Raw genomic sequence first — 14,449 nt, 5'->3', positions numbered from 1 at the left:
TGCAATATTATAAATTCATTAGGAGTATATATATTGAAAAAGTTTCGCTTTCAAAAATGTCAAATTTTTCAATTTCACTGGATATCTTCTCCATTTTCAAAAATTCAGTTTTTAAACAATATTTTCATTGATTAGCCATTAACAAAAAAAAAAATTCACCCCGTCGACTTGGTGGACACCCCAGCATTGTGTGGGGCGCCCTCCCTCTCTTGGGGTGCAGTACTACAATTCCGCTGGGGTCACTCAAACCCCCAGAACGCAGCTTCTACTTTAGTCAATCCTCTTCGGAGGGCACGTAAAAAGTGTCATGGGCGATGAGCCCAAGGATGCATTCTCATAAAATATTTGCAAATACATCAAAATGGTCAAATGAAAAATAATCTGTCGTATAAATTATTCCCCAAATATTTTCAGAATCTTCTGCGACAAGAAATGAGAATTTTTTCATAATTCTCAAAAAAACTCCAGTGTATCGAACAATATTTTTCAAATTTTTATTTATTTATTATGAAAAAGAACAGATGGAACAGAGAGGTTTGAGGATTTCTGAGGCTCATTGATTAGCTTCTTGGGGCTGTACTGTTACCTGGAGCGACAGACATCTCACCACCTTGGGTATTATCACGAAGAGGGCACTGAAAAAAAAAAAATACTCATTGCATTTGCAATTAAATGACAGCAAAAATAATTATGGGAGGATTTCTCACTTTGACTTGGATTTGATGCTTGAAAATCGCTGCACGAAGGAGAAGCATTTTAGTTCTTCTCTGGTACTCCTTCCCTATGCTTATTGACTTTTCGAAGGTTGTGCTACGTTGATCGACATCTTTGGCGTATAAAATCTATAATAAAAAACATTTTAACAATTACCTCTCAATAGAATTCACGGATGAACAATAGCATTCCTGAGAAAAAAAATATATTAATGCCAACAAAGGGTAAAATACTGACTTTATTATGAGAATCAATTCGCGCCTGGATCTGTCCATCAAGTATGAGCTGCATGAGTTCATCCTCGAGTGCTGGAACAGTTCTATTGAAAGCCACAGCCATTCTCCTCATATCAGCGCTGAGATAAGGACTGAAGTACTGAATAAGTGCTCTGTTACGAATCTGAGTGTACAGAGAATTAACATGAGGTGCGATGTACATGTCCAGAAGTATATTGTCCTTTATCTCATCGAGTAGTTTCAAGCATGAGGCGTACTTGGACTCGTAAAATTTGAATATAATGTCCCTGAGCTGTGGCTCAAGCTCGAGGAAGAGTTTGAACGAGCTGCTGAAGATCACCTGCTTCTGCAGCTCGTGCCGGTCAAAAGTGGCCAGTGCACAGAGTCCACCGTAAAGTGCAACATTCCCAGGGGAGAGTAACTCCGGGCAGTCGCAGTGATCCAGGGAGGCTTGGAGGAAGTGTTTAGCAGCCATTTTGAATTTTTTCATGGCAAGTGCAGCTAGGCCAGCAGCTACTTTGAGCTTTGTGACGATGGACTGATTGTTGTCCTTGCTGTGGACCTCAGGAAAATCAGGAGCATTTTCAGCTTTAGCCACATAAGTCAAAACGTGTGTCCAATTCTGAAGGTAAACTGACACTTTGATGACATTCAGGCACATGTTGACGACGTGTTTACCACTGGTGCAGTAATCACGAGCCCTCGAGTAACATTTCAATGCGTTACCCAAGTCACCACAGTCCAGGTAATGATCACCAAGATCATCATGACCTCTTCTGATGCTCTCCTTGATGGAATTGCTCCGATAATTCTTCAGGTCTGTATCGAATTTCTCGAGCTTGAGGGCAGCTTTTTTCGATCTTGATTCTACCCATATCTGATTGAGCACTGGCATGTCCTGAGCTGATGTCGATTGGGCAGCAACGTCTGGCAGTCCTGGGGTGTTTAAAGCGTGCAACAGCTTCTTGTGGAGCACTTGATAGAGGGATACGTTATAGGTCGTGAGAACGTGGGTGATTGCCATCTTCAGGGCCTCGATGCGGAGGCTTGGACAGTGGTCAGCGATGTAGATGAGTCGGTAAAGCTTTGCCAGACCTGTGTAACTGTTGGCGTACACCTCCAGGTCCTAGTAAGATTAGTAATACATATTAAAATGATTTTTAATAATTTTTGAATTTTTGCGGTGCCCTGTCATGAGTTCAATTGACAAACAATTGGGAATTTATTACCAGTGTTGGATTCTCGACGATGTAGGGCTCCTCTTCGGTGTTGTCATTGTCCTCAGGTGGTGCATCGACCTGCATTGGCTCAACTGCATTCTGCTGAGCAAAAGCAAACATCTTCACGGACTCGTGATTTACCTGGGATGAGTGTTCGCCTTATTTTTCTAGGATTGAGGGATTCTTCCTGGAAGGAATCCACTGGAGAACCGGCCGGCGACGATCACTGGGAGATCACATCAGACCTGTCAAAACTAACCTCTTCAATGGATACGAGAGTTTTTCTGGAGTTATTTCTCAGACAACTGAGGGATTTTACCTTGAACATCATGAGACAATGGTCATTAATATCTACTGGTGGGCTCTGGTGTTTCTGGAGGCACCAGGGTATCGATGTTGAATGTTTTGTAGCGTTTTTATGCCTCACGATAAGTGAAGTGGACAAAGAGTATAAAATAAAGTATAGGGTCTATTCTCAAAAGGCAGAAACGGTGAAAATGTGATTTATAAAGCGATTCATTTTATTCAAAGATGGCGCCATGTCCTGCACATGCGCATGATGTTGTTACTAGCGCAGAAGCAATACAAAATCGCGAGATTTGAATCCAATATTTTCATTAATTGAAAAAATCGATCTATTTATTTAAAACAATATCGATTTGAGGTAAGAAAAGTCGAGAATTTTCCGGTAGCTGTCATGCAGTAAAATTGACAATTTTTTTCCGTCAAAAATCGGTATTTTTTTTTAAATCGATGTCTGAAAGTTGTGAAAATTCGATTCATCTCTCTTTATGATTTTCCTACTGAATAATTCTTGTTGGAATTTATAGAATCGACCAGAAGAGAAGAATCGACGACTCGAAGATGAATTTTCCATCGTTTTTCTCCTGATATCCACCAAAAATTCACTTGAGTCATCTCGTTTCTACCACGATAATAACGAAAGTCCACTGCGCTCATGAATTTATAATCTGCAGCAATGTTGTTTATCCTTCACTCATCCATCCGCAAGTTGGACTCATCACGACATGAATACCAAGTGCAAGCCCATTGCGTATCGATAAATGCAAGTGAGCAAAAGTTTAACCGGGGATTAAAGTCAAGACCATTATAATTCCTCCTTTAGTGATATGACCAGTTGTATTTATCATGGCGACAGTTGAATCGATGATTTCGCATTGTAAAGATCGATAAACGCGTGAGCATAAGAAAAGTAATGAGTAACAGCTCAAGTTTTTATTTTATTTCCCATAAAAAATCAACGGAATTCTCAAAACAAAATTTTCCGTGCGTCTATCAACTGAAACACAGTAACAGCAGTTGAATTTTATTTTTTCAATATTTTCCTGGTATCGACAATGACGGGCCCATTCAATAACTAATGATTTCTTATCATCCGCGACCTTGAGCACTCCATTTTCATATAAACGCTAATTGAAGATTATTCGACTGGCGTTCCTCGTCAGATATTGAGCCACAAAATTATCTTACTTCGTCAAGTATCGTGGCACATATCTAGACATTCTTTTTTCAAGTCTGTGAGCAAACGTTTCAGTTATCTCAAGGGAGGGGAGAACACCTTGGTCTCGTTATCAGACTGGTGTGCCTTCCCAATCATTTTCCCAAGTTTTTTTTTTCTTTTTTGTACAGAGCAGGAAAAAAGAGAGGAGAAATTTATTCAGTTTAGTAAGTGCGCTTCGATGCTCGGTGCGTATTATTTTTCTCGATGATTTTTAATAGTCTCAGTGTTATTTACTCAATCCACTTGATAAGTGATGATCTAGGGCATTTACGTAATTTTGAATTGTCCGGTTCATGGGATTGTGGTCGATGAGATCGGTTTCTCTATGAGAAAATCGAGAGAAAATATTGGGGTCTTGAGTTTTTTGACCGGCTGGGGGAGATATTAATGACGATATTTCAAAGTGTCAATTTACTGGGACACATGACCGATGTGCCTGATAAAGGATCGTGAAATAGCGAGCAGCTGTGACGGGGGATTTGTTTTATTGGTAGTCAGTGATAAGTGTTATGCCAGGGGAATTGGTGGATCCAATGTATGCTGGAGTCGAGAGGCCTTCTCCGAGGAGGAGAGCCTACACCTGGAACACTAGGAGAAGATCCACAAATGATTTTACACCACCGCAAAGACCCACCCGATTATCTCTCGCTGAACCGCAGCCTCTCGTAAGATTTATTATTTATTCTTCCCATCAAATTTTATGAAGGCAAACACCATTCAATACAATTTCTTATTTTTCTTCGTGTCTATAAAAAAAATGGAGAGATTTTTTATTGAGAGAATAATGTGAACAGTAAGTGTAAACAATTTTGTACTTGAGTAATCCAATTAAATTGGGGTGATGCTTAATTTAGAATTTATTCGTTTGTCTTATCGAAATTATATTTTTTTTATTATAATTGGATTTTTTTTTTAGTGATAATTATGTGTGATGATTTTTTTTCAGATTTCGTAATTGAAATTGGAAATTTGATTCATGGGTCCGTTGAAAATTCAATTTTTTCAAAGAAGCTAATTTTTTTTTTGCAATTAACAGGGAATAGATTAGCTACCTGTGACGGAGGGTAAAATCGCTGGGTGTGGTCGATAAATAAATTTGAAAACCTGAGGCTTCAGCAGAGAACAACGCATTTCACTGGTTTCTTAATCTCCGGTCTATACATTAATGTTTATGACACTTTTGCCGTCAAAATAAACACACCGCAATTACGCAAGGCGACGCAATAGTCCTTACTGTCAGGTGCACCTGAAAAAAAAATATTTCAAATGTAGGGAACAACTTGTCTGAGTCTCCAATTTATTTTCAAATCAAATGACATGGGAATTAAGTCTTCATTAAAAATAAATTTCAATCAATGATCAATCCAAAGTTAATTGAAATTAAACTGAACCTCAAAAATTTGAATGTTCAGGGCATCGTGTCTGAAATTTCAATAATATTCCGATTTTAATAAATTTGGAGATTAAACTCACCGATAAACTCGTTCGATTTGAAATCGGCCTGGAGGAAAGGAATGAATAAAAGAGTGAATTCTTATGATTAATTTGAAAAAAGGTGGGCAGGAGTGGCGGCCATTTTCGAATAACGCAGGGTTTATGTCACATCCGTCTGGCATGCAAGTTTCCCCCTTCCCTCCAGAGGAAAAACCGAGTAGTGGGGTTGCTCACCACAAAATAGGTTTCCTTGATGGCACACGAAAAAAAAAATTGTGATTGAACAAATCTCGTATTGACTGCTAACACCAATATCTTCACAATTACCCAAGTATTATTAATTTAAACCGATATTAATGGCAGACGATCATGTGTACGGATATTACCCGTCAACCGGCGTCGATGATGACAGTGTACGTAAAATTTGATGTGCCACTTTGACAAGTAGAGGTTGGAAGGACTTATTTTGTGTCTCGTGAAGGCTTTACGCTGCTGTCAGTGTGAGAATTTAGAAAAAAATTTGAAGGACATCTGAGATGTCGTGTCCCATGGTTCAATGACTTTTCCCTCGAGCACCATTTTTTAACGATTATCTTAATGATTATTTTAATCTTGGAAATGACGACTGGAGGAAATGGTCAGACTCAGCAAATTGTGCAATACAATTAATGCGATGGTCTTTCATTCCCTTCCGCCTTCATTCGAGGAGACTTGATGTTTTCTTTGTAGTCGGAGATTAATTACAAGAATTTGGAAATATGAGGATTGGGGATTTATGAATTTTGAATTTTTGGGGGAGAGCTGAGTTCTGCGGTGGAGGGGTTGGGGATGTTGATGAGGTGATTACGATCTCTTTGGTTTTTTTTTTTTTAGAATGACGAATCTACGAGCAGGCTGAGATTGCGAGTGATAGCTGGACATCAACTAGCCAAGAAAGATATTTTCGGTGCCAGTGATCCTTATGTGAGGATTGACTTGTATCCAATTGAGGGGCATGAGACAGTTGATTCTGTACTTACTAAAACGAAAAAGAAGACACTCAATCCTGTCTGGGACGAGGAATTTATCTTCAGGGTGAGTGCCCGCTGCGAATTTCACGCCAAATAATTTTAATTCATGATTTGTTCATAGAATTGATCAATTCAATAAAAAAATCGAATTATACGGGTTGAAGAATATTTTTCAACATCTCGCTCAAATTATGGATGAATAACTTGAAGAAATTATTTTGTCACCCAGTACAAACGAAATGTCATCATTTGAATTTCGAGAATGGGCCAATTAATAATTTTAATTACGAAATACCTGCACCAGTTGCCTCAAATTATTTTAATTAATATTTCTCTGGATGTGAATAGGTGAAACCTAGTGAACACAAACTAGTACTTCAGGTATTCGATGAGAATCGTCTGACGCGAGATGATTTTCTGGGAATGATCGAGCTGACACTGGCTAATCTGCCAAAAGAACAGAGAGGTAGAACAATTCCAGCTAAACAATATATTCTGCGTCCGCGGAGTCATTCCAGTCAGCGTCCCAAGATCAAAGGGACATTGGAGATTTATCACGCTTACATTGGAGACTCGTCTACTCCTGAGAGCAATGATGATAACGTCTCGGACTCTGGGGGTTGGGAGTTGCTGGATCAACCCAGTCCTACCTCAAATAATAGCCCTATTCAACAGTCTGATGTAAATATGGAATTTTTATTTTTATTTATTATCTCTATTAATGAATAAATCATTTAAACTCAGACAACACCAAATGGGCCACTGCCACCAGGCTGGGAGGAACGTCAGGATGCAAATGGCAGAACCTACTACGTCAACCACATAGCCAGGTTCACCCAGTGGGATCGTCCGACTACGTGAGTGAAGATGAATTAATGTTGATAGGAATAATTGGCGTTAATGTAATCAATTTAAAAAAAATTTAGGACCAATGCTGCACCAGTGGGTGGTGTGACCGTGGAGCAACGAAATTTAGACACAGCAGCGACCGAATTCCAACGAAGATTTCACATCAGTGTGGATGATGCTGAGAGCAGGTCCCATCGAACTTCTGCAATTAGTCAGGTGAGGAAATCAGGAGATTCATTGGATTGGATTGCTGGGGAGATAATCAACGGGGTTAATCAGTCATCTGGTGGAGGCATTGCTAATTGTGTTTGCTTGGTATGGGGATCCCTTCAGTCTTTATTTATTTTTTTTTTTCGGGGGAATTAGCCGTAGCTTAGAGTACAGGAAATGATCTTTCTATATTTTGATTACAAGTGGCATGCACTAATTACGTTTAAATGAAAGATGAATCATTGATGCATGTATGTGTAAGGATCGGGAATTAACTCGAGAGGAAGACGATTGTGGAGATAGTGATAATGGGGAAACATTCGTTGGGGATGTTTCCTCCGACTCTGGACAGTCTGTCGACCAACGGGGTTATCTAGCTGAGGGTGATGATCAGGTACTCGATAGTTGATTTGCTTATTGCTTTGTTGACAGATGCTCCTCATTTTTTTAATAAAAAAATACACTGGCCTTGTCTGTGGGAAGTGGTGAATCAATACATTAGAATGTATAATAAAATAAATAATACGGATAAGTCAATGATGAATTAATAGTCGACAATGAAGTTATGAATTAATTCACCACGAGTCAATAATTTTTCAGATAAGGAAAGTTGTGAATTCAACTTATCTCTTCATCGCTTTGATACTGAATTGATTTATTGTTCCACTTCACCAATGACTAAACCTTTTTGCACACTTTTTTCTTTATATTCCGAGTGTCTAGTACTTTCTGAATAATTCTCAGAATTCTCGAGGGCATAGTGATTTTTAGATCGAATCCCCCACACGGAAATAATATATTTAAAAAAACATATCTTTGGGTACCATTTAATTTTTATTTCTGTATTCTACGTTTTGAGATTGCGAGGAATTTGCGTTTATCATATATTTTTTGAATATATTTTTCCTCGGGGTCCATTGGCTGGATTAATCAGGAAGAATCGTTTAAGCCTCTCAAAATTATGTAAATTAAAAAATAGCAATCTTTAAACGTATGCCCACAGAGTGACGATAATGTTGACAGCCCAGCGGGTTCTAGACGATCTTCCGAACAGGTAAAATATTTAAATTTACTCTTGCCCAATCAATTTAATTATTTTTACATTTACACAGAGAGGAAATTTTACTAGAAACGCTAAAAAAATTTTTTTTTTTTAAATTCGTCCAAACGAATTTTTTTTTTAATGATTGGAATCATCAGGATTGCCCTCTGTGTAAACCTAAGGGATTGAAATGTTTAATAATGAATATAAAAAATGATTAGCCATCATTGCCGATACCGAATGGTGATGGGCTGCCCCCTGGATGGAGCATGCAACTGGCCCCGAACGGTCGAATGTTCTTCATCGATCACAATGAGAGAGCAACGACCTGGGTAGATCCGAGAACAGGTCGTCCCAGTCCAATGCCCAACCACAATCTGCCTTCAACAACCCCAAGAAGTGATCTAGATCAGTTGGGGCCCCTGCCAGAGGGCTGGGAGGAGCGAGTCCACACAGACGGCCGTATATTCTTCATCGATCACAACACCAGGACGACTCAGTGGGAGGACCCACGCATGTCAAATCCCCAGATAGCAGGACCAGCTGTTCCCTATTCTCGTGATTACAAATTGAAGTACGAATATCTCAAGTCCCAGCTGAGAAAGCCCAGCAGTGTGCCTAATAAATTTGAGATCAAAGTTGGCAGGAGTAATATCCTGGAGGACTCCTATCGAATCATCAGTTCAGTCAACAGAGTTGAAATTCTCAAGACAAAATTGTGGGTTGAATTTGAGGGTGAAGTGGGACTGGACTATGGTGGACTCGCCAGGGAGTGGTTCTTCCTACTCTCCAAGGAGATGTTCAATCCGTATTATGGACTTTTCGAGTATTCAGCAATGGACAATTATACTTTACAAATCAATCCATTCTCCGGTGTGTGCAATGAGGAGCACCTGAATTATTTCAAATTCATCGGACGAATTGCTGGAATGGCTGTGTACCATGGAAAATTACTGGATGCATTTTTCATTCGTCCATTCTACAAAATGATGCTTGGAAAGCAGATTGACCTGAAGGATATGGAGTCTGTAGACTCGGAATACTACAATTCCCTCCTGTGGATTAAAGAGAATGACCCGTCAGAATTGGAATTGACGTTTTGTGTGGATGAGGAGAGCTTTGGTCACACGTCCCAGAGGGAATTGAAGGCCAATGGAGCAAATGTACCAGTGACAGATGAAAATAAAGATGAATACATTAGTCTGGTGATACAGTGGAGGTTTGTCTCACGTGTTCAGGACCAGATGAATGCTTTTCTCGATGGTTTCAATGCCCTCGTACCACTGACACTTGTCAAGATCTTTGATGAACATGAGCTGGAGCTACTCATGTGTGGAATTCAACATATTGATGTTAAGGACTGGAAGAAGAACACTCTTTACAAAGGGGATTATCATGCTAATCATATCACTGTTCAATGGTTCTGGCGTGTGCTGCTGTCTTTTAATAATGAAATGCGGGCTAGACTGCTGCAATTTGTTACTGGCACTTCTCGGGTACCGATGAATGGGTTTAAAGAGCTTTATGGCAGCAATGGACCACAATTATTTACTATTGAGAAGTGGGGAACACCAGAGAATTATCCTAGGGCTCATACTTGGTGAGTTTTCCTACTTTATTCAATTGCCTGAATGAGGATAAATTCTCAAATTTATCACTGTATAATTTTATTAATTTTCAGCTTCAATCGAATTGATTTACCACCTTACGAGAGCTATCAGCAGCTGAGGGACAAGCTAATAAAAGCTATCGAGGGCTCACAAGGATTTGCTGGTGTTGATTAGCGCGAGATACCATTTTTTATGATTATACCTGTAATATAATGTATATATATATACACCCATGGATATATACAAGCTTTTCGTATCGAGTTTCCTTCGAAATTGACGATTATTCCGATTAATGTCAGCGTTAATTCACACTCTCCACAGGTTACTGGAGTTTAAATTTGCAATCAGTTCTTCTAGAATTCAATGCGAATGTGTACATATATTTATAATAGAGCTCTGTTATAATATTCCAAATGCAGGGATGAGAGTTTTTATGGAAAAATTGTCGTAGGGAAAGTGATGATAGTGAGATCCTCGAGATAAGGCCATACAGAATTATTAATTTTTCCAATTGTAACATACAACTTGAGATATGCCCGTTTCAGAATAATATTGGGGAGTTTCGAGAGTCGAGGAGCATTGATTATCGATATTTACGTCTTAGTCAGACTTGTTCCGCTCCAGGAGCTTATCAGTGGTGTTTTTCGAATTTAATTGAGTTTAATTGCATTCTGAGGAGTTCAATTGATCATGTGAACTTCTTACATTGAGGGAATCTCAGTATTCATGGGTGATCAGTCAAAACTTTTTGATTTTCTCATGGAGATAATGAAAAGGTAATGAAAATTACCGGGAGAAAATTCAAGGCTAAGGCGTGGATGTCGATTAACGAGCAATTTAATGTAAATGATCGAGATGACATCATCAAAATTACTTAACGATGGTAATGTTTTATTGAATTATGTTCTAGCGATTAAGATATATATTTTTTGAAATGTTAACGAATATTTTAAGGGTTTTAACAGGTGGAGCGATAAAAAAAAAACATGGATAAACACAAAAAATATGGAACTATTTTTTGTTAGCGAGTATATAGTAGACAAATTTTACATTAGGATCACTGATAATTAATTATTTGTCGCGGAGTAACCCGTTTTTTTTTGTTCGGATCTGGAATCATTGGAACGAGACAAATGGTGTAGACGATATTAAATTCATGTATATTTCTATTTTGGCGACTTGATGATTGTTAAATGAATATTATTTCGTCACTGCGAATATGAAATTACCCGTCCAGAACAGCTGAGAATTTTTCAAGCAGAATTCAGTGGCAAAATCCTAAGATGATTTGAATTTTCAGGATTTTTCTTAATTGTCTTTGCTACTGAATTCAATATTAATACCGCTAGATTTATTATTGAAACTGTCGATTTGTTTTTATTAAAGAATGAGATGATAAAAAAGCGGAAGTCCGACGTTCGATATTGATCGGTGGAGTATATTATTGAGATTAGGTGTTTCTTGACCCTCAATAATAAGGAAGACTGATCGTCCCGAGATAAATTAGGAAAGGATAGATTACAGGTACATTCCATCCTGCTTGTATAGCTTCAATAATAATCCCAATTTTTATCAATTAAACCTTCGAAAATAAAAATAAAGGAAAATTGAAAATCCGAAGGGAAAATCTTTACCAGAACCTCAGAAAAATCGTTATTATATGATCTACAATTATCAAGAAGATTTTAATTAATCACCTTTTCCCACTTTCTCACCTCTCTTCGAATCAATTATTTTCTCCCTCTGTTAAATTAACCTGTTCGAGGTTCTTATTAATTACCGGTAATTGCTCATGTTATTCCAACGTTGCACTAATTTCTATTGTAAATACCTTTCAATGACAAAAGACAAATGTATAATGCATTATATCTAATAAAAGTGCATTCATAAGTAATTATCGTTGAATAATCACTTTGAAAAATGATTTTTTCATTATAATTATTCTAAAAATCGAAAAAAATGTTATTTGAAAATTGAAAAAAAATATAAAAAACTTTAAATTGAAAAAAAAAATTATTTCCATCCATTTCACATCAAATCATTAATTACCGGATGTCTGAACACAACAGCTATTTAAACTCGAGAGTTTTCCCACAAAAAGTTTATGAAAAAAAAAAATTTTCATTCGCCACACCGGGGGACCATTTCAATATTTTTTTTGGCATGCACTTTGTAAAAAAAAATCTCCAAAATGGAAGGGCAATGATAAATTAGAATATTGTGTCATTTCATTCCGGTGATTTCCACCAATTCAAATTCTCCCGCCGATCAGGTCAATTCGCTCCCCCCGCAAGATGGCGGGATAACTTCAAAAGAGACACACGTACACAGCGAAGGAGAAGAGAAGTGAAAAGACAGCTGGCAAGTGTGTAACCATCCACAGATCGATTTGTTGGGCCTCAGCTAGTGTCGGTAGAGTCCGTCTTCTCGGGATTATCCTAAATGTGTTAAAATCCGCAGGAAAAGCCGCGAATTCACGATGACTCCGAGTGCATAACAGTGAAGGAGTGTTCTAGGATAAAGAAGTGAAAGGTGGAACTTGTGTTGATGCCATCCGGATGGGGATGTAGACAGGGGTGATAATAGATTTTTTTTGGCATTTGGTTATGCAGTGCTTCTGGTCACGGACAACCCCAATTCAACCCCCGTTTCACGTTATCCACGACGGAGGGAAGCCCTGTATGTTTCTCCCGTGGTTTTCACTGCATTGCGGTGAGTTAAATAAATAAATAATTATTCATAAATTAAAGGGTCCTCCCCTTGATACCAGAAAATATCAATCCCACCGGTCTGTCCATTCGTGATTGATAAATCAATGAATTTATATGCAATACACTCTACTGCATCGTGATTAGTTCTCTCGCATACATAACACGAGGGTTCATTGCCCCCCACCCGTTGTCGCGTGAATAATGTAGGTTACACCGAGAAATGCTTTCATTTTTTTTCACTGTACTTCGACCCTCGTCTTTGTACCACTCCCTGAGTCATCGTTTCAAGGATTTTTTTTTTTGGAACAATTGTGGAGAGGATGGGCTTGGTATCGAGGGATGCTGCCATCAGACCTTTTGGAGTACTTGATGGAGAATGGGACAGTCCGTCTTCAGGATCAAATCCTGAGGACGACATTTTAAGAGTCAATGGTTGTGTCATAAATCGGGTTTAATGCTTTTAGGAATTATCAATTTGATGAGGAAATTTGCGATTTCGGGGAGAAATTTTAAAAGCGCTTTTGGAATTTATTAAATTTACGAAACAAAAGTCTTTCGATATTTTCTCGTTTGACTTCTCACTCTATTATTTCGGTATGAATTTTTTTTGAGAACTCATACTTTCCGGAGATAAAACAGGGAATAAAATTCGACAGCGGATCGAGTTTAATGTTTTTATTTATATTTTATTTGCCGATAAAATTGTCGAATTACCTGGTGAATATATGAATTTTTGTATTGAATGATTGAAGATGAATTCGTGGATTTTTATTATCGGTTTATGTCGACCAAACTGGAAAATTTGAATTTCTCTGATTTTTCCATTTCGCCAGATTTATTTTCAATTTCCTCAATTTTTTTTTGGTGGGATAATTATTCGATAAAAAGCGATTTCGTGATCCGAAGTTTTTTAACGTTCCGAGAGAATTACAATGTTGGTTTATTCAGTGGTAGTTTATCCTGAATTTTAATCGATTTTCGTTTATAATATTTGGGGCATGCATGCACGAGCCAATTACAATTTTTCACTGGCTATTGGTTCAAGATAGCGTTTATCAAACAGTGACAATTGTTGATTTTATAACTGATTTTCTGGCAATTCGTCCGAGGAGTTTATTCTCGAGAATGATTATGAGCGAAATTCGTTTTGTATGGGTAAATTTTTGACGCATGAAAGCTCTTTATTCATTGGACTTATTGGGGATTCAATACACCGCATCTGCACACCGCAGAAGAGTCTCAATTGTGCAATTGATGTCTCATTCTTCGACTCTCCCTCCCTTCTCAGGCTAATTCCTTTCTCTTTTTATTCTTCGTCGAGTGAACATAAAGAGCTACTCAACGGAATTACTCACGTGGTTTTTGCCCAGTTGAGCTTTGTTTCGGTATGGTATGTGCTGCCATTATTCAGACCAAAGTCGTCGTGAAAATTCAAGAAAATTGGCTTTCTCGTCTTGAGTGATAATTAATTATTCAATGACTAGAATCTCAGTGAATTTAATCATCATATGGAGCAATAACATTTATTTTATTTATAAGCTAGAAAATTGGATTTAAATTTCTCAAAATTATATATATATTTTTTTTAAGTAGAAATTTGAAGAGTAGGGGTTGAGAATCTCTGAAAATTCAGTATCAATTCCTGAAAATGAAAAGATTTTTTTTCTCAGTGAAAATATCTAGAAATTTTATTCGTCTGAATTTGCACTATTGGCCATCACTTCCATGAAGAACGCGAAATGGAAAAATCCAAAATCCATAATTAATTATTCAATGACTAGAATCTCAGTGAATTTAATCATCATATGGAGCAATAACATTTATTTTATTTATAAGCTAGAAAATTGGATTTAAATTTCTCAAAATTATATATATATTTTTTTTAAATAGA

At 37.7% G+C, this 14,449-nt stretch overlaps 3 protein-coding genes and 1 long non-coding RNA gene across 13 annotated transcripts in view; 2 read left to right on the top strand and 2 right to left on the bottom strand.

Annotated features, from left to right (window-relative positions):
- Window positions 1–494: 494 nt before the first annotated feature.
- On the bottom strand, window positions 495–2,667 carry CSN1b (COP9 signalosome subunit 1b). 3 transcript variants are annotated; one of them, XM_011312731.1, is made up of 5 exons: window positions 2,490–2,667; window positions 2,180–2,431; window positions 952–2,076; window positions 708–842; window positions 495–635 (listed from the first exon to the last, which is right to left on the bottom strand). In XM_011312731.1, the coding sequence occupies exons 2-5, from the start codon at window positions 2,288–2,290 to the stop codon at window positions 561–563; spliced, it is 1,446 nt and encodes a 481-aa protein (XP_011311033.1). In that variant the 5' UTR covers window positions 2,291–2,431; window positions 2,490–2,667; the 3' UTR covers window positions 495–560. The 3 variants fall into 3 exon arrangements, with proteins under 3 accessions (XP_011311033.1, XP_011311032.1, XP_011311034.1); XM_011312730.1 differs by having other exon boundaries at window positions 2,180–2,424; XM_011312732.1 differs by having other exon boundaries at window positions 2,180–2,415.
- Window positions 2,668–2,907: 240 nt separating this feature from the next.
- Window positions 2,908–11,463, top strand: Nedd4 (E3 ubiquitin-protein ligase Nedd4). Of its 5 annotated transcripts, XM_011312726.1 has the most exons (10): window positions 2,908–3,383; window positions 3,821–4,357; window positions 6,000–6,200; window positions 6,485–6,817; window positions 6,881–6,993; window positions 7,063–7,201; window positions 7,458–7,589; window positions 8,199–8,249; window positions 8,459–9,837; window positions 9,919–11,463. In XM_011312726.1, exons 2-10 carry the CDS (start codon window positions 4,202–4,204, stop codon window positions 10,019–10,021), a joined length of 2,607 nt encoding a protein of 868 aa, XP_011311028.1. In that variant the 5' UTR covers window positions 2,908–3,383; window positions 3,821–4,201; the 3' UTR covers window positions 10,022–11,463. The 5 variants fall into 5 exon arrangements, with proteins under 5 accessions (XP_011311028.1, XP_011311027.1, XP_011311030.1 ...); XM_011312725.1 differs by having other exon boundaries at window positions 2,908–4,357; XM_011312727.1 differs by lacking the exons at window positions 2,908–3,383; window positions 3,821–4,357 and adding an exon at window positions 5,360–5,539.
- LOC105271276 (uncharacterized) lies at window positions 4,200–5,949 on the bottom strand. Of its 2 annotated transcripts, none has more exons than XR_892634.1 (3): window positions 5,166–5,256; window positions 4,745–4,938; window positions 4,200–4,280 (listed from the first exon to the last, which is right to left on the bottom strand). It is a non-coding gene; the product is annotated as an uncharacterized lncRNA (long non-coding RNA). The 2 variants fall into 2 exon arrangements; XR_892635.1 differs by lacking the exon at window positions 4,200–4,280 and adding an exon at window positions 5,513–5,949 and having other exon boundaries at window positions 4,708–4,938; window positions 5,166–5,375.
- Window positions 11,464–12,231: 768 nt separating the features above from the next.
- Sema1a (semaphorin 1a) overlaps window positions 12,232–14,449 on the top strand; it is a 41,704-nt gene continuing 39,486 nt past the window's right edge. For all 3 annotated transcript variants that reach the window (XR_892633.1, XM_011312717.1, XM_011312718.1), the window contains exon 1: window positions 12,232–12,559. The gene's annotated coding sequence lies outside the window, so the exon portion shown is untranslated. The remainder of the gene's footprint in view (window positions 12,560–14,449) is intronic.

Source organism: Fopius arisanus, unplaced genomic scaffold (assembly GCF_000806365.1).
Source record: "Fopius arisanus strain USDA-PBARC FA_bdor unplaced genomic scaffold, ASM80636v1 scaffold00106, whole genome shotgun sequence".
NCBI lineage: Eukaryota > Metazoa > Arthropoda > Insecta > Hymenoptera > Braconidae > Fopius > Fopius arisanus.
The sequence above is the reverse complement of the archived record's forward strand: the minus strand, read 5'-3'. Positions and strand labels throughout refer to the sequence as shown.

Coding starts and splice junctions, on each gene's coding strand:
- CSN1b (XM_011312731.1), bottom strand. CDS start 2,290: ATGTTTGCTTTTGCTCAGCAGAATGCAGTTGAGCCAATGCAGGTCGAT. Junction 843..951: donor GAATTGATTCTCATAATAAA/GTCAGTATTTTA, acceptor TTTTTATTATAG/ATTTTATACGCCAAAGATGT. Junction 636..707: donor AGCATCAAATCCAAGTCAAA/GTGAGAAATCCT, acceptor TTTTTTTTTCAG/TGCCCTCTTCGTGATAATAC.
- Nedd4 (XM_011312726.1), top strand. CDS start 4,202: ATGCCAGGGGAATTGGTGGATCCAATGTATGCTGGAGTCGAGAGGCCT. Junction 6,994..7,062: donor CAGTGGGATCGTCCGACTAC/GTGAGTGAAGAT, acceptor AAAAAAATTTAG/GACCAATGCTGCACCAGTGG. Junction 7,202..7,457: donor GAACTTCTGCAATTAGTCAG/GTGAGGAAATCA, acceptor TGTATGTGTAAG/GATCGGGAATTAACTCGAGA.